Consider the following 27,588-nt stretch of genomic DNA (forward strand, 5'->3'; position numbering starts at 1 on the left):
AGTTATAGTAATTATTTCTACATTTACGTCTATACATATAAATTAATATGTGCACATTTGATGCAAATCTGCATCCTCTTTTGTCCTCTTTTTTGCTGATGCATTAGTGGCCATCTTACTGCTTTGTTCTCCCCTCATGTGCTTTGATTCAGCGAGTTAATTCTTTAGTGCCAACCATAGTTTTCTCTTACATCCAAACTGGCAAACTGTGGTTTGTGCTTTCCTCTAAACCAGGGCTGTAAAATAAGCTTCTTGTTTGCATGTAACACTAAAATATTGTTTAATGCTACAGGAATGAGCATCAGCCAGCTTTGGGCTCAAGCACACTCCCCCTGCCTCCACCTCTGCCACCCCAGTCATCCTCCATCACAGGCACATAGAGGAGATTAGAAGCTTTTGCTTTCTGCTTTAAACTAACCAGAGTTTGTCATTGCATCTGAATTGGGAGGAATTCTGGTTAGTTTAAAATATGTTTTGTTGAAAAAAACCAGGATCAAACCATGTTCAAGGATCCTGGCTTGTTAACAAACCAGAGTTTAAACTAATCAGTTCAGATGTAATTCTAGGTTGAGACAGCATGATAACCCACACTCAACCCTTGAGTGTGGGTTATCATGTTGATCCGTAGGTGGTTGTTGAAATGTGGGTTATTGTTGTCTGAACCCAGCTGCGCTAACAGACCATGGTTTGTTAAATATGAACAACCCACAGTTCACAACCCAACAACAAATCATGGATTCTCTTCATGAGTTGTCCGTGGTTAACAAACCATGGTTTGTTAGTGCGGCTGGGTTCAGACAACACAGTTCAACAACAACCCACAGTTCAGTGACAAACCACATTCAACCCATACTCAATCCTTCAGTGTGGGTTATCATGTTGTCTGAACCCAGTCAATGTTTCTGATGTCCTGGCAACCATGCTGGAGAAGGAGAGGGAAGAGGAGTGTGGAAGTCTGATTCTCCCTGCCCCTCATTCATGCAGCACTAAACATCATGTCTGGAATCATTGAGTGTGCAAGGGAAGTGCGGGGGGGGGGAGCATATGAGCACAAGGCTTGTTGGTGTAATGATGTGAACCAACCCATCATCTTGATTATCCCAGTTACAGTAGTCCTATAAAGCAGTGCAGCTCCCACCTTATGGAATGCCCTTCCAGCTGAGATCAGGTATTCACCTACAGTCAGGGCCAGAAGTATTGGAACAAGGGTAACTGTTTTGGCAGTTAGCCTCTGTAGACCACCACATTGAAGTTGAAAGGAAACACACCCAGATGGGATCGAAGTCAGGACTTTCAGCTGTAATTCAAGGGGTGTGACAAAAGTGGGACGCTAACCATTCAGGAAGGACAGGCAGTGGCATACACACACACCCATCATTGGTGGCTCATAAGTAATGGAACAAACCAACATCATTTCAAACTTAAGGATCACCTTTAATACCTGGATGAAAATCCTTTGCAGTCAATGACTGCCTGAAGTCTGGAACCCATGGACATGACCCGATGCTGAGTTTCCTCCCTTGAGATGCTTTGCCAGGCCTTTACTGCAGCTGCCTTCAGCTGCTGCTTGTTTGTGGTCTTTCTGCCTTCAGTCTTGTCTTCAGTAAATGAAAAGCATGCTCTGTTGGGGTTGAGATCAGGTGACTGACGTGGCCATTGAAGAACATCCCACTTCTTTGCCTTGAGAAACTCTTGGGTAGCTTTTGCTGTATGTTTTGCGTCATTATCCATCTGCAATATGAAGCGGCGTCCTATCAGTTTGACAGCATTCGGATGAATCTGAGCAGAAAGTACAGCCCTATATACTTCAGAATTCATCCTTCTGCTTTTCTCAGCAGTCAGGTCATCAATAAACACCAGTGACCCGGTTCCATTGGCAGCCATACATGCCCATGCCATAACACTGCCTCCACCATGTTTGACAGATGATGTGGTATGCTTTGGATCATGAGCCGTTCCTTTCCTTCTCCATACTTTTCTCTTCCCATCATTCTGGTACAAGTTAATCTTGGTCTCATCAGTCCAAAGAATCTTATTCCAGAACTGGGCAGGCTTTTTTTAGGTGTCTGCTGGCAAAGGCTAATCTGGCCTGTCTGTTCTTGAACATTACCAGTGGTTTGCACCTTGTTGTGAAGCCTCTGTATTTATATTCATAAAGCCGTCTCTTGACTGTAGATGTTGACAATGACATGCCTACCTCCTCAACAGCATTCTTGACCTGGCCAGATGTTGTGAAAAGGTTCCTCTTCGCCATGAGCAGAATTCTGCAGTCATCCACTTTAGTTGTCTTCTGTGGTCTTCCCGGCCTTTTGCTTTTGCTGAGCTTGCCAGTTAATTCCTTCTTTTCCAGGATGTTCCAAACTGTTGTGTTGGCCACTCCCACTGTTTTTGCTAGCTCTCTGATGGGTTTATGTTGTTTCCTCAGCCTAATGATGGCCTCCTTCACTCGTATGGACACCTCTTTGGACCTCATGTTGGGAGTTCCAGTGAACAGCTACCAAACGCAAATGTAACACTCAGAACTACCTCCAGGCCTTTTATCTGCTTGATTGGTCATGGGGTACCCAGGAAACAGACCACACCTGGCCATGCAGCTGTTTGTCAGCCCTTTGTTCCATTACTTATGAGCCACCAACGATGTGTGTGTGTGTGTGTGTGTGTGTGTGTGTGTGTGTGTATGCCACTGGCTGTCCTTCCTGAATGGTTAGTGCCCCACTTTTGTCACACCCTTTGAATTACAGCTGAAAGTCCTGACTTCACTCCCATCTGGGTGTGTTTCCCTTTCAACTTCAGTGTGGTGGTGTATAGAGGCCAACTGCCAAAACAGTTATCCTTGTTCCAATATTTCTGGCCCTGACTGTACACTGCAGTGTTTTGGGCATTTGCTGATGATCTTTTTTTCAGGCAAGCATTTCCATCTTGACTGATGAGTCAATTCCAGCCATGGTTTTATCAATCTATTTGCTTCTGTTGTAATGTTTTCTATTGCTTCTTTATTTTGTATTTTAATTTATCGTACACTGCTTCAACATCTCTCGATGTGGAGCGGTTTATCCATTCTATAAATCAATAAAGATCGGCCAGTAGTATTATTAACAGAATACGAATGAGAAGATGTGCACAGCAGCCTAGGAAATAATGGAAAGATAGTTGGGTTCTTGCAGCAACCAGGAATATGAATGTGTAAATGCAGAAGATGTGGGGCGCTTGCTTCTCAGACAACTTGGACAGCTTGCTCTTTGTGTGCATTGGCCTTGGGCATATGTAAGCTGGCCTCTTGCTTCTTCCTAAACCACAAGTACATTGATGCCAGAGAAGCTGGTGTTCTTCTGGCATTCCCAAGCTTCTCAAGAGATTTCTGGCTACAACAGTACAAGTCTGAGAGCTCCGGTTTTCAAGTTGCCAGTGACCTTCCTGTTAGTCTAACCAACTGGAAGGCTCCATTCCTGTGGTGGTTTCTCCCCTTCTTGGTGAAACAATCCAGCCGTATGTTTTTTAAGGTATCCTAGCAATTTAAACCACTTCTGGGGTTTTGCAGTGGGTAAATGGCCATCCTACAATTTAGGAAGCCTCTTGCTTCCAAGGGCTGTGGGACATGCTATGCACCCTACCCTTTTCTTTACCCGGCCCCCTTTTCCCACCCAGCTTCCTTTTTTCATTCCTGGTCTTGGAGTCTGTTACAAGTTTAGCTGACCCTTTCCCCCTCTGCCTTCTTCAGTTTATACTTTTGGGGAGGATTAGAGTTCTTTAGCAAAGTGGTTAGGGGGGATTAGAGCAGATTATCATCAGGGAAGGCTGGCTGCTTGAGAGAAAGGGAGGGGGGTCTGAAGTTTTTGTGGAGGAGAATTCCTTGATGTGTAACTACAAGAGATTTCAACAAAACCTTTCCAAACTCTGAGAAGTTCGAAATGCAGTTCCTTTCTGAAATCTTGACAGGCGCTTAAAGTAAGATGGGTGGGTGTCATTTTCTCTGTGGGAAAGAGCCTTACTGAAGAACATCAGGGATGGTCTGGCCATTATTTATTGATTATTTAAAGTATTTTTTTTTAATAACCTTCCTCAGCCAAAATGGCCCCTGGAGTGGCTTACATGCAATCAATAAAATAAGACAGTCCCTGCCCGCAGGTTTACAATCTAAGAAGACACAACACACAAGGGAAAAGGGATGAGGAGGGAAGAGGAAAAAAACAAGCAGTCTTTCAGCAGTGCCAGTAGAATGATCTTGCTTCTCTTCTCAATTTCCAGTCTGCTGGAATGGCTACTGGATGGAGGGAGCTGCAGCGGGAGGCAGGTTTGAAGTGTTATGATATGGTGGCAAATTATCAGTTCCTTAATTTATTATGATTTGGGGTTTTCTTTGCCTGGGTAAGATTTGTGTATGTGTTTGGGTTGTGCAGAGGAGGGTGGGACTGGATTTTATGCCAGGTGTCATAGGGAAGCCATGGAAGAACATGAATTGTTCACTCCAGAAGGTAGCATGCCCATTTTTGGCTTGTGACAGCTTTATACCTGTCAGTGCAACAGATTATTCTGTAGCTGAGACATGCAGTTCAAAGTGGCGTAGGCAGTCAAAGCTGTAGACATCAGACTAGGCTGAAGGGAGGGGTCTCCTATGGTCAAATATAGGACTTTTGCTTCTTACACAGCATATACTCCAACTACCCTCTAGAGCAGCCTTCCCCAGCCAGCATGGCCAGTTGTCAAGGAGAATGGGAGGTATAGTCCCATACGTCTGGAGGGCACCAAGTTGGAGAAGGCCATTGTAGAGTAATGCCCTTCCATTGAGGGAAAAATAATAGAATAACTCCTTGAACACAGAAAGCTAGCCTTTCTGGGGGAAAGGTTCTAGCCTAGTTCTTTCTGTTTTTCTGCTGGGAAGATTGTGGGGGTGGTGAAAGTATGGAGGAACATTTAACCATGTGACACTCCCCCCCCCCTTCCCCAGTCTGTAGTTTGTAATGTTCCTTGGCTTTGCCTGCTCATCAGCTGTTTGTGAGAACTAGGCTATATCATCATGATCTCTGGAGATGCAGTGGATGCTGGATTGCCATTTCCAATGCATGTGGTCTTTTTTGTTGGCCTTCTCAACAGAGATCAAGCTAGGAGAGACTGACTTGATTACACACTTGGTGACGTCTTTTCTGTTGAGTTAATCAGCTATTAACACAATCCTTTCTATCAGGTTAGCTGGGCATTGATCCATATCATTCCCCTATGCATGTAGCTTGATTCAGATGGCTTGTGGGCAAAATTGATTTTGAAAGAGAGAGAGAGCTGTTGTTTGTTTTAAAACACATCTATCCTTTGTGGCTGAAGAGAGAGAAGGTTGAATGTAATGAAAGTGCAAAAGGGACAAGTAGAAAGATGCCTATCATTCATTGCCTTTCAAGATTTCTTTGTCTATGTATGAAATGTTCAAGCTTTTGAGAATATAATATTGTATTGTAAGTGGAAGATGAGCATGGAGTGTGCTTTGGGTAGCCATAATCTCCAGGGCTTAATTTGAGCTACGGTTTCCCAGGGTTCAGCCCTACAACCTATTTTTTAAACTATAATGAGCCATATAAAGCCATACTTAAGGTTAAGACTCTGAGCATGTGCAGAGTTCTTCTCTTGAGGGCAACCAAACACACATTTGGATAGGGGAAAGGGGCTCTTTGGTCATAGGGTGGTACACTTATGATTGATTAACTTTTAGAAATTAAGCACAGGCCACATTAATGAAAATGATAGTTAGAGTCTATTAGTGGCATCCTTATATCATGTGCAAATAACCTGGGCCTCGCCAGGTTGAACATCATCAGTAAAAAACTGGGTCTTCTTGGCTTGACATCCTCCTGGTTGATTGGAAGCTTCAGCTTCTTAGGTTCTTGCTTCTTCCTGTTCTACTCGGATGGATGATCAAGATGGTGTGGGAGTAGCAGCTAAAATGCAGAGAGGGGTAGGAACTATGCTACCAGTCTTCAATTATACCTAGATTTGATCAGAGACTCATCTCAAGAGTCTCAAAGCAAACCTTTAAAAAGATTGCTTAGGTATTATACTGGACAGTATCAATGGGCCGCGGTGGCTTAGTGGTTAAGACGCTGAACTGCAGACTGGAAGGTCGGCAGGACAGCAGTTCGAGACCCAAGTGCCGCGTGACGGAGCGAGCTCCCGTCTTCAGTCCCAGCTTCTGCCAGCCTAGCAGTTCGAAAGCAAGAAATTGCAAGTAGATAAATAGATACCGCTTCGGCAGGAAAGGTAACAGCGTTCCGTGCACCTCGGTGTTCAGTCATGCCGGCCACATGACCACAGAAGCTTCTTCGGACAGCGCTGGCTCTTCGGCTTAGAAATGGAGATGAGCACCACACCCTAGAGTTGGACACGACTGGTTGGGGACACCTTTACCTTTTCATCAATGTCTCCTTTGTACACAGTCAAAACTGCATCTAAAAGTCTTGATTACTTCTCACACCAGATTAGGAACATAGGAAGTGGCCTTATACTTATCCATCTAGCCCAGTATTGTCACTGATGGGCCGTGGCTCTCCAGGGTTTCAGGCAGGATTCTTTCCTAGCCCTACCTGGAGATGCTGGGGATTAAACCTGGGACCTTCCACATTCAAGGCACATAGTAACCCTGAGCTACAGCCTTCTCTTTTTAGTGTTTCAAGGATTAGACATTAAGCCGCCTTCGCATGCTAGAGGTGGGATCAAGTCCCACAATCAATTAATATGAATCCCCATTATATCCTGTGTAGATCTTTATAAACCATCTCAGGATGTGGTTACTGGGATGTATGTAGCTGTTCAGGCTTCTGAGCCTGAAATTGAATACTGATCCACCATATCACAGGACCACAGGATATTAAGGTTCCAGTATTGCCGTGAAAGTGCAGTTGGTCTTTGTACACCAGGACTGGGGGACTGACCATAGGAACATTGCATGTGGAATAGCAATGCAGATTTGCCACTTTAAAAAATAGTCTTGCTATTGTACCTTTAACAGCAAACGGAGACAAAGACATTTAGCGAGTGTCTTCCTTTGTCGCTTAGCTAGTGTTGTGTAGCAGCTAAGAGACAGAGCTGAGAACCAAGAAACTGATTCACAAATAAGTCTCTGTCCCTCAGCCTCAATACCCCGCTCTGAGATACAGGGAGAATAATACTAGCATATCTTACAGGACTTGAGAATCGGTGTGTTGTAGTGCAGGGGTGGACACAGGGCTGGCTTCAAAAGTAGGAATGGTTGGGCACCTGCCAAGGGCCCACACCTCAGCAGAGGCCGACTGTCAAGAGTCCCTGGAGTTGCTCCTCCTCTTCACCATTGCAACCTGCTTGTTCACCTGCCTCTTGCTGTGGTCCAGACAACAGTGGTGGTGAGAAGGAGGAGCTGTAGATGCCACTGCCTGCTTATTCACTGGCTCCGTGCCTGGCAAGAAAGTAAGTGGTAGCAATGATGAAGAAAAGGATGAGGAGCAACAGCAACTGGTGACAATGGTGGTGAGAAGATAGACTTACTGAAGAGAGGGGGTCTGCTGAGGGTATCTTGCCCAAGGGACCTCAAAAACCTGGAGCTGGCACTGGGTGGGCAGACTGCAGAGGGATCTACTATGTTTTTAGCTAACCGAGGTCCACCAAAGAGATCCAGAATGGTTGCTTAGGAATGCAGAACCAATTACCAGCAGTATCCCATTAGCCATACACCATGATGACCTGTATTAGCAAGTAGAAGTCTACATCCATGTTGCTATCAGGGATTAGAACACAAAACTCAAACTGGCCAACAGGGCGGCATGGAGGAATCCAATTAATACTCCTACTTGACAAGTGAGGAACAACTGAGGTTAAGAGAGAAGCAGCAGTGGTGCAAGATATCCCACCACCTGAGACAGGAGGCCGTGTACTGCCACAGCTATCCCCCCACCACACACACACAGAGACCTAAATGAGAGCGGCAGTCTCCAGGGCCACTTCACTATGCCTCACTTTGAGGAAGGACACCTCAAAGCACAACATTCGGGCTTGGGTGCCTCACTGGACAGGCCAACTCCCTGATCTTTTCCCGAGGGAGAGAATGGATGGGTGTAGGGATGGACGAAAGTCACTTACCTGATCCCGAAGCTTGCTTCGCGGTGGGGGGGAGGCGCTCCGTCCCTCTCCCCGAAATTCTGGTGGGGGGGAGCCACCCTGTCCCTCCCCGCTGAAATTCTGGCCGGGGGGAGGCGCCCCGTCCCTCCCTGCCGAAATTCTGGCCGGGGGGGAGGCGCCCCATCCCTCCGACCGCGAATCCTGTAGTCCTGCACGGCTGACTTTGAAAAAAAAAAAAAAGCGCGTACGCAAATGGGCGCCACCATTTGCGTTCCTTATTTTGGCACGTGTAGTCTACATAAACATTTACGTAGACTACGGCGAAAATAAGGGCAACGTTGCCCTTATTTTCGCCGTAGTCTACGTAAATGTTTACGTAGACTACACGTGCCAAAATAAGGAACGCAAATGGCGGTGCCCATGGGCACCGCCATTTGCGTACGCGCTTCCCCCCCCCCCCAAAGTCAGCCGTGATAGGCTACGTAAACATTTACGTAGCCTATCATGGTGCTTTTTAAAAATCTAGTCGTGATAGGCTACGTAAATCTTTACGTAGCCTATCACGTTTGCTTGTTTTTTGTTTTTGTTTTACTTGGAAATGGCAACGGTGGCAGCCGGTCGGAAGACCGGCTGCCGCCGCCAAGGACATTCGACCAAGGTAAGTCCCATCCCGGGGGGGGGGGGGGCAGACCGTTTCTCCACCAATTTCGGGGGGCCGAATGCTCTGGCATTCGGCCTTCCCGAGATTCGTGGAGAAATTCTCTGACATCCCTAGCATGGGTGGTCTCTCTGGAGAGGCTGCCCACTCACCTGATCTCTCACTCTGGGAGAGTCCTCAAAGTAAGAGATTAGGTGACCAGGTAAGTGGGTGGCCTCTCTAGGGTGCCTAGCTGCCAGGTCTCTCGCTTTGGAAGAAGGCTCAGTATGAGAGATTGGCAAGGGGAGAGGCTGTTCCTCCAAGGAACCCTGCTTGCCTGCCGCTCTTCCACTCTGGCACTTGCCACAGTGTAGGACCGGAGCCAGTGTGGCAGAGGCAGTACCCACAGTTGCCCTCCCTGTGGCAGGGGGTGTGATCCACTACCCCTCCTGATCTGCTGCCTGAGTAGAGGATTTACCCTGCCTCATGGGAGGGATGGCCCTGGTGATAAATGATTAGCAGAAGCCTAGCCATGGCCGCGGTGGCTTAGTGGTTAAGATGCTGAACTGCAGACCGGAAGGTCGGCAGGACAGCAGTTCGAGACCTGAGTGCCACGTGATGGAGTGAGCTCCCATCTTCAGTCCCAGCTCCTGCCAACCTAGCAGTTGAAAGCAAGAAATTGCAAGTAGATAAACAGGTACCGCTTTGGCGGGAAAGGTAACAGCATTCCGTGCACCTTGGTGTTCAGTCATGCTGGCCACATGACCATGGAAGCGTCTTCGGACAGTGCTGGCTCTTCGGCTTAGAAATGGAGATGAGCACCACACCCTAGAGTCGGACACGATTGGTTGGGGACACCTTTACCTTTTTAGTCATGGCAAAGAACCATAAGAAGAGAGAGCAGCACTCTCTCTCTCTCTCTCTCTCTCTCTCTCTCTCAGCCTAAACCACTCACAAGGGGTTGTTTTTTTTTTTTTTTTGAGGAATGAATGGAAAGGGGGAGAGGGAGCCATGTATGCAGCCCCGCCCCCAAGCTCCTGGGACAAAGGATGGGATCAAAATATAATAAATAAAATAAAATTGAAAGGCTTTCTGGAATAATGGGAGTAAAGTGCTTTGATGAAGCCAAAATTCTGTATAAATGGTTTCTAGGTATTATTATAATCATTATCATCCTCGTGCTTGGAAAAAACAAACCAAAAGCTTACCGGCTAAATTTGTGTGTATCAGACTGCCACTAAAGATGCAGAGAAGTGGGGCTAGTAACTGACGAAATGGCAACCATAGACAGCTCTCTGGTGCAAAGGCAGCCATCAGCACTGCTGCACAAGTGAAATAAGTCCCCCCTTTTTTTCTTTATTAAGAAGTGTACATCTGGATATTCTTCTCTCTCTCTCTCTCCCCCCCCCCCCCGGGCATGACTGTGCAACTGTTGGGAGCCCTAATTGGAGCAGGCCCATCTTGGCTCCTGCTTCCTGCGTGGGAGTGAGAGGCAGGCCTCTGAAAACAGTTCAAAAGTGCAGACAAATTTCAGCTAATCCTGCCTAAATAAATTGGGGGCTCAGCTGGGTTTATTTGGTCAAATATTCTCCCTCCCCGCCCTTCACTCCATCTCCCCAACCACCATCTCCAAACATGACATGTGGAAAACTCCCCCTCTTGGCCTGCTTCTGGGGTAAGCCAATTTGCCTCAAGTTGGAGGCCACGTTGATTGTGAGGCCTCCATGCCGGGGGACCTCCAAGGTAATAAGTCAGCCATTGCTTCCAGGAGGGCTTGGTAATAAGGCCCCTTCTGTTTGAATCACCTCCTTCATGAGAAGAGCCAAACTTTAAAATGCTCTACAGTGTTGTGTGGGAAACCTAAAGGTCTCGAGTGATATATATCATCCTACTTCTTTGTACAACCACTTATATTCCCATTAGAAGTCCCTGAGGATAGCAAATAGAGGTTATTTGCCAGCCTCAGCTGTAGTTAAGTGTAGATAGTAAGTGCTGGTTTGGCTGCCATGTTTGTGGCATGGAACATCCAGTTGTCTGTCTGGCAGCTGGTGTGAACTACTGTAGCAGAGCCGTGGGTGGCCAGGTCAAAGTGCCAGCACGTTTTGATTAGCAGGGATGATGGGGTGGCTACTTATGACTTGCCAAAAAAGAGGAAATGCATCACCAGAAAAGAGCACCAAAGTGGGCACTGATCTGCATTAAATTTGCATATGCTAATTTATATGTCTAGATGCAAATTTAGAAATAAATTTTGTAATTTAATAGAAATACAGTACATCTCACCATAGTGTAGAAGGCTGTGACCAGGTGACCTGCGTGCTTGCCTGTTCAATCTGCTCTCCAGGTGCTAACAGTGGGGCCACAGGGTTCTTTATCTTAAACGCGAATTAGACAGGAGGACAGCCCTTCAAATAAAGGTTACTTTGAAATAGAGGGCGGTCCTCTGTAAAAGAGGACATCAACTGCCACCCTCGTCAGGCTTCCCAGTTCCCTCAGAGCTTAGCTGCAATCCTCACAGTAGCTGGGGAAGAATGGATTTTCCAAGCAAAAGTAGGTCGTGTATATGTGCGTGTGTGTGTGTGTGTGGCAACACAGATGCCTGCATTTTGGGACCCTCCTTGGAGACATAGTTCTGGGGACTTGCATGATGAGCTCTTGCACTTCAAAATATACCACTACAGCACTGGTAATCCAGCAAATCAAACCATGGACTGATACTAGTAGAGCCACTGAAGAGGCTTTCTGGTGGCCCACCTCCTAAATCTGTGAGGTGTACCTGACATCAGCAGGGGGCAGCGTCATTAGTGTGGCAATGAGCTCCAAGTGATCAAAACCCTGCATCTGAATTTTCCCAGAACACCCTAGAGTGGCCCTACGTCAGGGAGTACTGTGGGAAATTTAACAGCTCCCAGACCTAGCTGCTCAGCACAGAGGAAGGGGGCATAACAGACAGCAGTTCAGCAGTGGAGTGCCCCACTGGGGTGCAGAAGCCCTGGCACCATGCATATAATAGCATACACTAGTTAGCGTTCTGCGCTAAATGGAGCTCTCAAATTTCCAGGTGGCATTTCAAAGAAATCACCAGGGAAACAAAAATTGGTGATTTTCTATGAACCAGCAGCAACTTATAGAACCCTGTTACCAACCCTAATTGTTTATAAGTATTTAGTGTTTACTAATTAGCATCAGAAATGTCTAAGCTGAATACAAATGGTTATTTTAAAATTCAGATGTTTTTGCCTACAGATGAGGAACACCTTCCATAAATTAATCAACACCATTTTTAAAAAAGGATGGTGTGTATGTAGTAGTAATACGTAGGGGTTTGTGTATTACTTTTTTTTGGCAGCAGGGGTTGCACCCATGGATTTATGTGCTCTGTGTGTGCATTTTTTCCCAGCCTTTAGCATTCTTAATGGTAAAGAGGAAAAAACAAGCCCTTTTGCAATGCAAGCCTAAACACATTTTCTAAGTAGTGAGATCCACTGTGTTGAATGATGCGCACTCCCAAGTAAGTGTGCATAGACTGTAGTCTTTGACATGTTGGTTATGCAGATGGCAAGTTGTTTAAAAGAAGTAAGGGGCAACTGAGAGAGTGGATGGCTTCTCAAGATGATTTTGAATGTCCCCTTCATAAGTATGTTACCTTACTCACAGTCATAGTAGCTAAAGGGGGATTTTTTTTTTCAGGATCACTTCAGCATGATAAAAGATGGTAGTGATCTTGGAAAAAAAAATCCACTCTAAGCCAGAGTAGGAGGAGCTGACCAAGTCAGTTAGGTTCAGTTTGTCACACTACCTCTTTTAGTAGGCACTAGGGATGCTGGAAAAATCTGTTTGCGGGTGGAGTTTGCTGACTTTCCTAGGCTCGGCCCCCTGGACTTTGTTTCAGTTCCTGCTGCAGTGCCCAACTCAATCTGTAGCAAATTGGGCCAGTTCGTGGATTTTCTGGGAATTTTGTGACTTTTGTTTTGTTTTGGAAGGTTCTGTAATTTGTGCAAATCTATGAGGAATTTGCACAAATTATGGCTGTAATTTGCACAAATTCACTTGTAATTTGCGCAAATGGCTCAGAAATGCAAGCACATTGCAGAACCTTCCAAAAATGTGCAAAAAATGTTTCCAGAGTTTGGGGAATACCCTGAGTCTCAGCTCACAGATGCAAAGCAAATTGTACACCCCATGGACCTCCATCAAGCCAAAAAAGAACTGGATTTCCCAGCGACGGACATACTTAGTGGGCACCAGTCACTGCTAACACATATATTTAAGCATACAATGTCTTATTTTAAAAACAAAACCTTGCATTCTTAACATCAAGGTTGGGGAACTTTCCAGGGGCTGCATGCCAGAGCTGGTGCCACCCAAAAGTGCATCCTGCACTCTCTCTTTCACATACACATATGCGTGTGTGCGAGTGTGCGCACACAGACATACATTTTCATTCTCTCTCTCTCTCTCTCTCTCTCTCTCTCTCTCACACACACACACACACACACACACACACTCACTCCACCCTGAAAATAACCCAGACCCCAGCCCGTGGCAAGCACAGATTTCACAAGCCTCCATGGGCACCAGTGGGGGGCCGGGGAGGTGGATTTTTTTTTTAAAGCCTGATCGTAGCACGGGACACAATTTTTAGAAGGAGGCTTACTGCCCTTTCTTTCCCAACAGCAGTGCCCCTGAAAATGCCCACCCGCACGGCAGTTAAGCTTTAAACTGAAGTCATCATATCACCAATTAAAAAGCCTTAAAAAAATTGGTGGGGTGAACCAGTGCTGCAGGTGGAGTCGTGCCCTCACAGCCTCCCTGGCTACAACCCTAACCAAAACTAGTGAGGTCCCAGAAGGTTCTAGCTAGCTGTTGGTGGAGTGAATTCTGAACTAGTCAGCAGGAAACAATGCTTCTTTACTTAAGAACGTTAAGAATCCTTGACTTAATACTGTCTGTAGGTCTTCCTATGCCAAATTATGGAGTGAGTATTGCAAAATGACCTTGGGCTTCTCTTTGCTGCCTGTTTGAGAATGTAGGGGTCTGTAAAACAGATGGAGTTGCTCTTATCCCCCATGACAATGATACACCAGGCGTCTTTTTTCTGGCTAGTTTGAGAGTTTGAGTTTGGTTGGGGAGTGGGGCAGAGGGAAGAAAGACATTTTGCTTCTACTGAAGTCGACAGGGAGCTTGGTCCCTGACCTCAGTGTCCATCCATCAGATTCTGAGACAGGAGGGGCAACAGAAGGGGTGGCCAGGTCAGCCTAGTCCTGCTGTGACCAACTGGACATCAATTTTGGCCTAGCTACTGTGTAAGGTAGTGTAGACGAGCAAGAGCACAATGGGATGTTTGATGGGGTACAACATGGATTGAGCTTTCAATAGTAAACAGTATGAATAACTGTAGTCATTTATCCCATGGAAGCTTGAGAGAAAAATGAACTCTCTCTTTCTCTTAATTCCAATCTCTCTCTCTCTGTGTGTGTGTGCGCGCGTGCATTTTAAGTAAATTTGATTTGCTTAAACAAAAGACCTGCAGTGGTCTGATATCGCAACAGAGCCAATATCAATTTAAGGTCAGATTCTTTGATGTTGGTAAAGTTCCTTATTTGCTTATACATATGCAAACCCAATGAGGAGATATTATTATTGGCTGCTAGTACATTAGAACACATGTTCCAATTAAATTTTGGATTTCTTGCCCATGAGGTTATTGGAGGGAGGAGAAATTGACATATATCTGCATTTTCAATCATAGCTTGTTCTGACCTACTCTACTCATTAAAAGATGTGTTTGGAGGCCACTTTGCACATATTTTGCTGTGCACCTAAGGTGACTGAAATGTACACTTAAAATGTAACATATAAATGTGACCCACACGTGTTTGCATGCACATGTATATCATGAAGTTACACTTTCCAGGGAGCCAGGAGTGGCTATAACTGCTTGTCAAGTGTGCTGACATGCAGTGCCTGCCAAGTAATGTGAGAAACAGCTGACCCAACCATTGTTGTGATTCTACAGTTATGGTTGACCTTGGCTTGCTCTTTCAAGGTCAACATCTAAACTTTTTTTCTGCCTGTTCTAGGCTTGCTTTTATCACAACATAGTTGCCCCGTTATCTTTTGCAGAATAATGTTGCAATAGTAACTCTATATTTTGCTGATGATCATGCATGAAATCTGAACCGTTTGGAGTGCTGAGTGGGTTTGGGTAGTATCTGCTCTTATAGATCTTACGTTGTTATTTAGTAAAGCTCATGGTTATTCATGTATAACTGAACTTGGACTAGTACAAGAACTGGATGTTGTAGGTTCTCATAATGTCTCTGTAAAACTAGCACAGAACTTTTAATATGCATTCCTTCCATTAAGTTTCCTTAACGCCTGTTTAAAGCAAGGCAACACCCCCTCCCCTTCAGGCTGCAATCCTAAACAAACTTACTTGGAAGTAAATTACATTAAAATAAATAAAGTTTACATGTGAGTAATCATAATTAGGCTCAGCACGTAAAACACTGTAAACTGCTGCATGTTGAGGCTGAAGAGTAGATTGTGCAATCTGATCCTATGCATGTTTACTCAGAAATTACTCCCATTAAATAAACATAGGACTAGGCTTCATACCCGCCCCCCTACTCAATTTATACATTCTCATTTAAATTGACTTGCTTAATGTGCAGAAAGAACTTTCAACAAGTTTTATTTGGGCTAAAACCTTTGCAAGAGCTGCCTTTATTTCTCTTTAATAGGGGTTGGTTCTGCAGTGTAACAGAAACAAATACTTGCTAGCATTTGAACTGCAATGGACTAGGAGCAAAGGATGTTGAGATAGACACAATTAAAAACTCTAAAGGGGATAGATGAATTCTTAGCAGTGGTAATTTTTAAACAAAACTCTTTATTTTATAAATATTTTGTTACATTTTTAAGTAAAAAACCCAGTACCTCTTATAAGGGGCACAGTTTAGAACAAAAGAGTATTTAATGAAGAAACTTCATTAAATACTCTTTTGTTCTAAACTGTGCCCCTTATAAGGATAATAATAATAATGATGATGATGAATAAAAAGATAAAACAAAAGTTGGCTTGGATACATATCATAAAAGAAATCAGTAACAGTTCAGCATCCTTTAAAGTGCAGTCCTATACATCTCTGCCCAGCTGTAGGCTCCAGTGAGTTCAATGAGACATACTCTCAGGTAAGTGTGTATAGGCTTGCAGCTTTAATCAGTAAAGAACTATTGAAGCTAGTGGTCTTTGTATTTCCAGTTATCCGAGTCTATTACGTTTAGAACCAGGCACCATTTTTTTCTATCAAAATAGTCATTAGATGTGTGGTTCGCTGGAGTAGCCTTTTATTGATGTGAGATTTTTTTCCACATAATATTTTCCCAGATCGTGTCATGCCATTACTGAATAAGGAGAGGCTGTTTTATTTTTTTCATTGTTGCAGTTTGGAATTTGGCTGCTATTAAGAAGGGTAATTGGATCCTTTCTCATCAGTGGAATTGCTTCCTGGTCTCTAACACCTGGGAAGGTTGCAGTTTTGTTTCTAAAGGTTGTAATTCCCGATGCCCAACTTACTAGACAGTAACTCACACCGGGACTTACTTTGAGTAAAAGTGCATGGCTTTGGGTGTACACCTATTTCTGGTGCATTGAGCAATGGCCTCTTGTGCACATGTGTTTCAGTGTGTGTGTTTGAAGATGGTTAGTGGCAAAGAGGGCTGGATATTTTTCCCCTTAGGCTGCCTCTGATCACTCTCCCATAGCCAGACAGCAACACAGCTGCCCTGTAACCAGACTGCAAAGGTGATCGAGCAGTTTGTGGGTGGTCTCTTGTAACCTCTGAGCACACTGAGCCCATCATTAAAACACAACAAGCTGCTTAAGGGTAAGGGAAAAGTGTACAGGACACTTTCTCTTGGCCTTATCTCAGAGCAGAAGATGAATGGCAGAGATGGTTCGGGTATGTGTTTATTTCTCCAAAGCCCTGCTAATAAAACCTTCTAAATATCCAAATGACATTCTTTAAACAGTGTTTGCAATCTGTGACTTACTCTCCAATAGCCTGAATATCTTTTCCCACACTGTTAAAAAAGAAATCCACCAAATCCTTCCTGGTAAGCTCTGCAGGGAGGTGGAAATTTGTAGCATTCTACTACAATATATTTAAGCAAAGTCTGACTCCTTTTTTTTGGGGGGGGGGGATAGCTGAGAGAATACAACAAGGTTGCCAACCTCGAATATTCTGAGAATTGATGAGAAAGGAGTACAGTGGTTAAAAACAAACAAACTACTTTGAAATGAACAATGGTTTCAGTTTTGATCTCCTAAACCATCACAGAAGATCACAAGTGGATCAGGTTGACCGCATTGGTAGAGTAACTAGGGAATATCCTGTCAAGATAAATAGTCCAATGAAGGGCTTGAGAAAACATTCCTGTTGGATCCCATCTTTCTTTCAGCAGGGATGTAGAACCTCAGGCCTGGGGGCCAAATCTGTCTCTCCTAGGGTCACAATCCAGCCTTCTGGGGTTCCCCAGATGGCCACAGCTCCTTCCTCTGGCTCCATCCCCTTTCCCCAACCACTGATTGTTTAATGTTTTCCTAGCTTTTGTGCAGTTTTCCCCCATTCTAAAAGGTGGAAATGCCTCTCCTAAGGCTTAGTTATTGGCAGTAACAGCTCTAAGCTAAAATACTTTAGTTCTAAGCTAAAATATATTCTTGCCCCTACCCCTTTTGCCTTGGCCTGCCCCTTTTGCCTTGGCCCTGCCCACCCCTGGGATGCAGCCCCTGAGAGCTGCTCCAAAATGGAATTTGGCCCTTGGGCTTAAAGAGGTTCCACACCCCTGGTTTACAGACTCAAACAACCACAAGGCAAGAGAAGTTGCTTGAAACCATCTCATTCAACCCCCATCTACAGTGGCCACTTTTACTATGCAGAAGTCCTTGCACTGATTGATTGATTCATTCATTTCACTTCTATACTGCCCAATAGCCGAAGCTCTCTGGGCGGTTCTTGAAAATTAAAACCACAAGGTGCAGCATAAAACATTATAAAATATGAAACGTAAAAGCACAATATAACAGTACAACCAGAATAAAACCTAGCAGCAATGCAGAGATGTAAACTACAGATTTAAAACACCCAAGCTAAAAGACTAGGAAGCTAAAATGCTAAAATACTGGGAGAATAAAAAAAGGTCTTCACCTGGCGCCAGAAGGAATACAACTTCTCATTTCTCATTTATATTTGTTGATTCATTTAAATTGGTAGCAAATGTAAATCTGCCCATTAAGTAGTGTTCAAGCTGAGTAAGAAAGCTTGGTGGTCCTCAAGGAGATGACCATCATAAGTCTGTCAAGAGTTGGCATCTAGACTGTGACCATCACCATCTCTGCCCTCAGCCTTGAATTTGCAGCTCCACAATCCTTTTACCATCTGTGTCAACTTCGTCTGTTTTACATGTCTGTTTCCCATCTCTCCCTTTCAGATATGGAATGTGCGGATGTGCCTTTGTTAACTCCAAGCAGCAAAGAAATGATGTCACAGGCATTAAAAGCCACATTCAGTGGCTTCACAAAAGAACAACAGCGACTGGGAATTCCCAAAGGTAGGGTTGGTACAATTCAAATAAGAGCTCTGTGCAGAATAGCTACAAATTGGGTTCACTTAATGTGCTCTAGCACCACTCCTTGATCTTCCATTTGCGCCAAGCAAGTACACAGCAATTTCAAAATCTCTGTGCAGCAACTTCATGTGCAGCATTTTTGTAGCACAGGATAAAGTAGCTGCTATCTCATTACAATGTAGTAGATAGTAGCTGTGTTCACAGTGGTTCGAAAATTTGAGCTGTTTGGTTATTTGGACATGTAACTCCCCATTCTGAAAGTGTAGCCAGTAATAAAATGGTTATAACGCAACAGTGCAATCCTACACATGTCTACTCAGAAGTAAGCCCCATTGAGTTCAATGGGGCTTACTCCCTAGTAAATGTGTACAAGTGTGCAGCCTAAATGTATAACAGATGCTTTCCCCACGCCCCCAAATTATCAGCTTAACCCTCATCATCAGAAGCTGGGCCCAGTAGCAATGACCCTATGGTGCTTCTGAAAGATGCTCAGGGTTGGGCTTTGGAAACTTTCCTAGCAGGGAGAATCCATGGTTGTGGTGCAATTAACAAGAAAACAACTTGATGTTCCCTTTTGTTATATGTGTCTTTGGGGGTGGAGGTGGGGGTTGAATATGAAGAGCAAACTGCTTGACTTCAGAATTGCCTAATTGTGCTGCATCAATGGTCCATCGAGTCCAGAATTCTGTTCTAGCAGTAGATAAGCAAATATTATTGGGGAGCTGACAAAAAGGTCCAAATGGCAAAGATGGTCCCAGAAACTGATAATCAGTATGCCTGTGAACGCCTCATATCCAGGCACCAGTTTGGGGAAGGCTGCTTTATGTTACTACCGAACAAGATAGGGTATATTGTGGCTTTTTGTGTTGTGCATTCCCATTTGAAGGGGCCTATATCTCATTGTGAATGTTGTGAGAAGAGAGGGCATGAATGACAGGTGAGAAAGATTTAAGGCCCCAAAAGTTTTGTTTAGCATAGGACCTTCATGGCCTTTGATCCAGCCCTTCCCAATGGGACGTTGTAGCAAGACAAGATGGTGTGCGCACATACAATGACCGCTTTTAAATTACTATATTCTGTATGGTTTCTTGGTGCAGATCCTCAGCAGTGGACAGAGACCCACGTACGGGACTGGGTGATGTGGGCAGTGAATGAGTTCAGTCTGAAGGGCGTGGACTTTCAGAAGTTCTGCATGAATGGAGCTGCTCTGTGTGCCCTAGGAAAGGACTGCTTCCTTGAACTGGCACCAGACTTTGTAGGAGATATTCTTTGGGAACATCTGGAGATCCTGCAGAAAGGTAATTTATGATCGTACTGCTACAAAACAAGAACATTCCGAATAATCACCTGGGACTCTTTGCTCAGGAACATGGTGGAAAACTATGCTACACCATTTCTCTGGGTTTTCCACACCCAAACCCAATGCACTGACCTCTGCACCACTTTGGTTTTGACTGGCAGTGTTCACTTCTCTTCTCAGCTCAAATGAAAAATGGAGAGAAGACTCCCATCGGCAAAGAGTATTCCTTAAATTGTTCCCTGGGGAGTACAGGGAGCATAGAAAACCTGTGGAAAATAGAGAGCTGTTCAGTTGACTTCTACCATTGATGATCAAATGGGATAGGGCACACTGTGACCTGTATTAAACTGTTTTGGAACCAGCTTAATCAAGACACACTGGAAGGGAGTAGCATGTCATTTCCTTTCTAAGGAGGTCTTACTAGTATTTTGGGAACATAAGAAGCTGTCATATACCAAGCTGAGTATTGCCTTTTGTTTTGAATACAAAGCATGTGCTCTACCACTGAGTATGCCCCTTCCCCACTCTCTACCTCAGGTTTCCCCAACCTGGTGCCCTCCAAATATTTTAGACTACAACTCCCACTATTCCTGACCATTGGCAATGCTGGCTGGGTCTGATGGGAGTTGAAGTCCAAAACACCTGGAGGGCACCAGGTTGGGGAAGGTTGCTCTAGGTGAACACAGAACTGCTCACTGCCATTTGTAAGAGCTCCTCTGTGGCTTTTCAGTCTAAGGGATGAGGCAGTAAGCTAAGAATAGAAGTTATAATGGAAACAGAAGAGCAGCACTATAAAAGGCCAACACCTGATAATAGGAACCTGGTGTATATTGTCCATAGGAGTCCCCATTGGGTAGGTGGGCAAATTTGAAGTTTTGAAAGGGTATTGTGGGCATGCTCACAGAAAGGTTGCCATGGGGTGGGGGCTTGCCCATTCATAAAATGGCTGCCATGATGGGCATGGCTGGTCACAGAACACTAATTCCCCAGAAGGCAAATTGGTGAGTCTACCAGAAGAGTAACCTAAGGAGAAGGCAGAAGATGGATTCTGAGCTATAAAACACAAAACCACTCTTATAAACCCAAATAAAGATGGCACTGGAGGACAACACTTCACTTTGCAGCATGCCAGTGTTCCACTTATTTTTTTTTTTAATTTAAAAAATGCTTAAGAAATAAAATAATAGCCAGGAGGGGCAGAGAGCCTGGTAGGTGCCAGGACAGGTGTCCATGGGCACATTGGTGCCCATAGGTACCTCGCTAGAGACTCCAGAGTCAAACCATTGGTCCATATAGCTATGAATTGTCAACACTGACCGGCAGCGGCTCTCCTTGTTTTCCAGCAAGATTCTTCTTTGTTCTACCTGGAGATGCCAGGGATTGAACCTGGGACCTTCTGCATGCAAAGCAGGGGCTCTGTCACTGAGCTATGGCATCTCCTGGGAAATGCCTTAATGCACTGGCTTTAATCTGTGGGATTCCTCAACATGAGTACAGGTCATTGGCATCCAATTATTTGCCAGTGAATTGTGAAGTTTCACATTAAATGCAATGCCACATCTGGTCAGAAGAACACAAATAGAGCACATGCATATAAAGTCCTGGATTTAGATATGTGTGTTCTTTGCTGAAAACCTGTACACATTATGGTGTGTGAGACTGTATTACTAAAGTCTCCTTTTACCAAAAGTGATGGGAAAACTTAAGCTATTCCTGGATTATGCTGGATTAGCTATGAGAGACAGAGCCACACACATGCCTGAACAATAAACAAAGTGAAACCAATTGTAAACAGAGTGTGCCCACGAAGATGTTTGCAAACCATTTTGGAAGCTTCTGTAATAGGCAAAGACAGGTGTGCATTATGCTGTTTTGGGAGGCAGGAGTGGGAGGGGCTAGTTCTGTCCCTTCCATGAAACCCACTGAGAAATGTAGGTTATTTCACCCCCTCCTGTGGCTTTCTGAAGGTAAACGTGCTGAGTTATGGGATCTGCAGCCTATCTTTGGTGGTGTTCTATATTTCCGGTATATATATCCTCATTAGTTGTAGAGCAAGATTTTAGTAATAGAAAGAAATGTTATATACAGAGCACTGAGACTTGAGTTTCTGTGAGCACCTGGACATTAAATGCCATGGGCCCAGCTGTGCTGTTCATTCACATCCAATGAGGGCGATCACATCCTACAGGGGAAGAGGTTTTCAGTGGGCAACTATAATGTACAGAGTGGACAACTCCCATCATCCCCAGCCAGAATGGTCAGGAGATGATGGGATCTGTAGGACACCATGTTGGGAAAGCCTGTTATAGACGGATGAATGGTTTGACTCTGTTTAAGGCAGCTTCCTATGTACCTGTGATTTCTGCTCCTGCATCACATGCAACATGCACATTTGAAACCTCCATCCTAAAATGGAGGACGTTAATCTTTTAAATACTCTGCAATAGTACTTTCTGCACAGTTTTAAAAGCCAATAAGGTGTTTGTTCTTTAAATTAAAGATACTGTAAGGTGGCATAGGGTGGAGGAACATAACAGTCCCACAACCTTTATCCTCCATTCAACATTAGCCTCAACAGCAGATAAATGCCAGGCTATACACTACATGCTTGCCTTAGTGTTTGTGTGCATGTGTGTTTTCATGGGCATGAGTTAGGGACAAGCTGCATCAGAAATCTTAACTTCTAGTTTCTTGGAAGTTGGTTGAACCCTAAAGAATAGTAACTCCTGGAGCTCAGACTAACATACTAACAAATTTAACAAGGTATTCTCAAGAGGGGAAAACAGAGACAAAATAAGGAGTGATTTACCAAGGACAGGTTTCAGAGAACAACGAAGGACAGGTGGAACGTATGGACCTGTCAAGCTGAAAGCAGCTCACTAGCTATGCATGGTGGCCACCAGAGGCTTGATAAACCATCTGTTTTTGTTGGCTGCCTAGGATTGCCAAGCAGAGGGACAGGTGGTCATTAAGGACCTGGCAGGCTGACGTACATGACTAGTGGGCTGAGTTCTTTGCAGGCCATAGACTGTGAGGTTCTGCCCTAACTGTAGGCCATGGACTGTGAGGTCCCGCCCTAGCTGTCTAACAGTATGGACATTTTTGCATAAAAATGTTGCCTCCTAATTTTGAAGGTCCTCTTCTTCCTCCTGCAACCTTACTGTCCTGCATTACCTCATGTATTGGCCAATTACAACCGGCAAGAACAACAACAGAATGGGGAACGGCTGCAACTCTTGTTTATTTCTGCTGAGGCCAGACAGAAGCTCGCCAGAGATAATGCACACTCATTCAAAAGTACCTATTTTTGGCCTCCCCTCCTGGGGACTGCAGAAGGGGGAAAAATATGTCTAAACAAAGCCAAGTCTTGTGTGAACTGAGAGGCCAGTGCCTCTGTGCCCTTCCCCCTCCTCATGATGTCTGCCAAGGCACAGTGTGGATGACCACAGGGAAGGGTGGAGACCAGGTTGCAGTGGTCAACTTTCCACTGGGTTTGCAGTCAAATGGAGGGCACTGCTGACTGTTGGGAAATGGGGTTTATTTTTTTGGAGGGGGGAAGAAAGTTTGAATATGCCCAAATATATGAAGATGAAGAAGTTCCTCCTGCCTGCTGCCGTTTTTGTCCCTGTTATATAGCCTGTGGTAGGTGAGTCACCTCTGACTGAAAGGTTTTGAAATAGTTGGCAGAATTGGAGGCCTGTTAATAAAAGCAACTGTGATGGTGCATAGTATAGCTATCCTAGTGTGACCCAGTCTGCCTGATCAGTTTGACTGAGCAGATCTCAATGCGCACTACGACAAACTTTTAAGAACTTTCATGATGGGACAAGAACAACCTTCCCCAGCCTGGTTCCCTCCTGATGTGTTGGACTTCAATTCCCATCATTCTCAGCCATGTGGCTGGGAGGGGAAAGGGCACAAAGTCTGGGAATGATGGGAGTTGCAGTCCAACACATCAAGAGGGCAGCAGGGCGGGGAAGGCTGGAATAGAACATGATGCTCATTTTTAAGTAAAAGCTGACATGTTCATGTTTTTAGATTTGCGTGTAGGGCCTGCCTATGGAGTCTAAAACTTTGGAACATGTCCCTGGGCTGTAGGGTTGGGTTTGGATGCAAGAAACCCACAGTGAAATCCTATTCATGTTTCCTCAGAAGTAAGTCTCATTGTGTTCACTGGAGCTTACTCCCTAGAAAGTATGTTTTAGGGTTGCAACCTTAGGTTCTAATGGTTTCAAACATAACATACTCTGTATGTGGAAAGCACCCTAGTTCTCTGTAGGAAATAGTACGCAAACTGTATGTAGATTGCCATGTGTTGTCATGATCGGCCGTGTGTATTTTTTTCTAAATGGACATTGCTGGGCCTCCATAATGTTTTGTGCCTTTCCAGTGCATGTCCTATGTACAGCTCCATGTGTGTGCAGTCATCACATTGTAATGTTCCATGTATTGTTCTCATGCGGTTTCCCAGTGCTGCCCACCCAAGAAACAAGTCATGTTTGAGGTGATCTTAGTCTTAGATATCACTGTGTGACAACATGGCATAAGTGATGATATCTCGGCTTAAAATCTACCTTCCTGAGTTGTTCTGAGGATAAATTAGGAAAACTGTAAAGTGCTTTGTACACTGGAAACGACTACAGGAAAAATAATCATTATTACTACCACTTAATTGACACATTCCCTTTCTTTTTCTCTTTCTGTCATGGTGCAGAAGAGCTAAAGCCATATCCAGCGAATGGCGTGAGCACAGCCTACCCAGAATCCCGCTATGCATCAGACTACTTCATTAGTAAGTTTAATTCCTTTTTTTCTTATAGACCAAGGAGCAGATTTCAGTACTCGGCAGTTCGAGGGGTAATAAATTGTTCCAGCTTGTACACAGAATATTGGAAGCAAACGAGTGTGTGGTCTGTCCCTAAGGGACACATGTTGGAATGTGGACTTGGAACTACAGAGACCTGGAGCTAAAATTAGGGGAGGAACCATAGTTCAATGATAAAGCTTGTGCTTTACATGAAAAAAAGGTCCCAGGTTCAATGCTTGGCATCTCCAGTTAAAAGGATTAGGTAGTAGGTAATGAGAAAGAACCTTTTCTGTCTGACATCCAGGAGCGTTGGTGTCAGACAGAGGCTTTGTTCACATGGAACAGTCAGCCAGAATTCTAGTGAATCCTGGCTTAGTGTGAATGAGCTATGTTTGTGCTGGTGCATGCAGCCCATTCACTCTCACTTGACCCCTCCTGCTAGTGCAAGCAGCTAAACAAAGCAGAAGGGGTTTGCTTAGCATGCCGTCCAAACCCAGGATCCTGGTTTGTTGCTACCTTTACAAGCCAGCATTGTAAACCAGGGGTTGTCCTTGGCTTATAAATCCTGATTTATTTGGAAGCAATAGTTACTGTCCATACAAACACAACCAGAGCTGACAGTACTGTGCTAATGCTGGGCAAATTGTCTGACCCGGTATATTTGTTTTATTTTATTTGTGATGCTTATATACCAGTTAATATAATAAAATCCCTAAGTGGTTCACATATACATATTAAAATCACATTTTAAGCTTCTGAAGTTCCATCTCAAAGCTTTTTTTCACCTGGTGCTCTCCTGTTGTTTTGGACAACTCCCAGAATCCCTGACCATTGGCCATGCTGGCTGGGGTTTATGGGATTTGTAGTCCAAAACATCTGAAGGGCACCAGGTTGCCTCCCCATGGACTAGGACTAGTCTAACTAGTTCATTTCAATTTGTAAGGGGCTACCTGATCTGTGATAGAGAAGTATGCATAAGCCATAGATATCTCTAATTACTCTTATATAAAAACGGAACACTAATAATGCTAAGGTTATCAGGCAATTGAAGAAAAATGTAATTTGTGGTTGTTGTTTTTTAATTAAAGACTGGATTAATCAATTATTATTCCATTAAATCTTCATATATTTGCATATGAATAATAATTTTGAAGAAGAGAGCATACACTTAGATGATGCATGTATGTGTTGCACCAGGCACTCACGTTAGAAGAGGCATTCCCTCCTGTAAAAGAGGGAAGGGAAGATACCTCTTCTAAAATGGTGGCTGCCATGTGCAGTTTTCATAAGTGCTCGTATTAAAATAATTAACGTTTATTTACTTTTTTAAGGGTTGCCCAATTAATTAAGGACACATTTGTAATCAATCAAAAGTGCTTTTGAATCGATGAATCTAACCAGTTAATTGGTGAAATGTTGCAGCCTGAAGCATTTATCTCAAGGGGTTATTGTTAAGGATGGAAAAGAAAAGAACAATTTTAAATACTTTTCACATGCTAATAAATATAGAGCAGGAAGGGATTGACCACGGGATTCTTCTAGACTGGCAAGATGCCAGGGACTGAGTTAGATCTTTCAAGCTTGAACCATGTTTTTGTTTTTTCTACCATAAAAGTATATGGACAAGATGCTACTTGGGTTTGGGCCTAGCCACAAGTCTTGCTCCTTCTGGTTGTAGCTACTATTCCTGAGACGAGGCAGCATTGATTCATACACCAGTGTTTCTGAATACATCACCAGAGCAGCTTTCCGCCTTTGACCATTTTTGTCCTTTTTCAGTCAGTGCTGTCGCTCATGCCATTTTTTCTGCTTCCAGGTTACGGCATTGAGCATGCTCAGTGTGTTCCTCCGTCAGAATTTTCTGAGCCCAGTTTTATCACAGAGTCCTACCAGACCCTCCATCCAATCAGCTCCGAGGAGCTCCTGTCCCTCAAGTATGAGAATGAGTATCCATCTGTCATCCTCCGTGACCCAGTGCAGATGGAATCCTTGCAGACAGACTACTTCACAATCAAACAGGAAGTTGTAACGCCGGATAACATGTGCATGGGGCGTGCTAGCCGAGGTAATGTTTAATAACACTTAGCACCTGTGAGTCTCCCATAAAGACCCCATTCCTGTTTTCCCGCAGCGGTGTGGTTGCTGCTGTCCCGTGGCTGCTCCCAAGCCCCTCTTGGTATTGCCTGCAACTTTTGTTAAGATGGATCACATGGTCGCATTCCACACTAGTGGCACACTCTAATGGAGCAGTCATTTCTAGTGTAGTTTCTTTGTTTCTTTCTTTCTTTCTTTCTTTCTTTCTTTCTTTGTTTCATTTATATCCCGCCTTTTTTCCTCTTTCAGAAACCCAAGGTTGCGTACATAATCCTTCAATTTTATCCTCACAACAACAACCCTGTGAGGTAGGTTGGGCTGAGAGTCTGTGACTGGCCCAAAGTCACCCAGTGAGCTTCCATGGCTGAGTGGGGACTAGACCCCGGATCTCCCAGCTCCCAGTCCCACACTCTAGCCACTACACCACACTGGCTCTCAATATACTGGGTGACTGGCATACAGAAGTTGTAGGCTAGCTTTCCTCCAACCTGGGCCTCTCCAGATGGCTTGTGCTACAAATCCCACCATCCCTGACCACTGGCCATGCTGGCTGGGGCTGATGGGAGTTGTAATCAAACACATTTTGAGGGAGCTGAGGTTGGGGGAGGCTATTGGAGCAGCCAGAGAACAGCAGCAAACATGACACTGCAGGTAACACAAACATTGCTGTCTGATGACTGCAGATTCTCTCTGTGCAAGTTGCCAGTGTGGTGCCCCTGATCCAGACTGGGATCACAGTGTGAGTGGAAGGATTACAGTCTGCTTACCACCATGCTAGGGTCCTGAACTGGATTGGGTCCCCCATGCTTATTTTTCAGTAAGAAAAAAGCAGTGACATAGCTGCATGCTACGCATTAAAGGTAATGTGTAGTTTGGCCATCAGTAACTAGAATCATCTCTCAGTAGAGTGGCCAACTTTGGGTATCTTCTCTGGCCCATTTTGGATTTTTTTATGCCAAGTATTCCATATCTAGTATCCTGGTCAATAAACCAGGGCCTCTGTGTTCATTTTCTAGTGACCCTGTATGCTGCTCTGCCAGGCCC

The 27,588-nt window shown here is 44.5% G+C and overlaps 1 protein-coding gene across 1 annotated transcript in view; it reads left to right on the forward strand.

The window, feature by feature from the left end:
- ETS1 (ETS proto-oncogene 1, transcription factor) overlaps nt 1-27,588 on the forward strand; it is an 84,831-nt gene that overhangs the window by 27,332 nt on the left and 29,911 nt on the right. Inside the window, exons 2-5 of the mRNA XM_084803703.1 lie at nt 18,206-18,325; nt 19,441-19,641; nt 24,358-24,435; nt 26,267-26,515. Coding sequence (XP_084659829.1) covers nt 18,206-18,325; nt 19,441-19,641; nt 24,358-24,435; nt 26,267-26,515 — 648 coding nt within the window. The remainder of the gene's footprint in view (nt 1-18,205; nt 18,326-19,440; nt 19,642-24,357; nt 24,436-26,266; nt 26,516-27,588) is intronic.

This window comes from Heloderma suspectum, chromosome 6, assembly GCF_057233095.1.
Source record: "Heloderma suspectum isolate Gila_16-S chromosome 6, 16-S_ref, whole genome shotgun sequence".
Lineage (NCBI taxonomy): Eukaryota > Metazoa > Chordata > Lepidosauria > Squamata > Helodermatidae > Heloderma > Heloderma suspectum.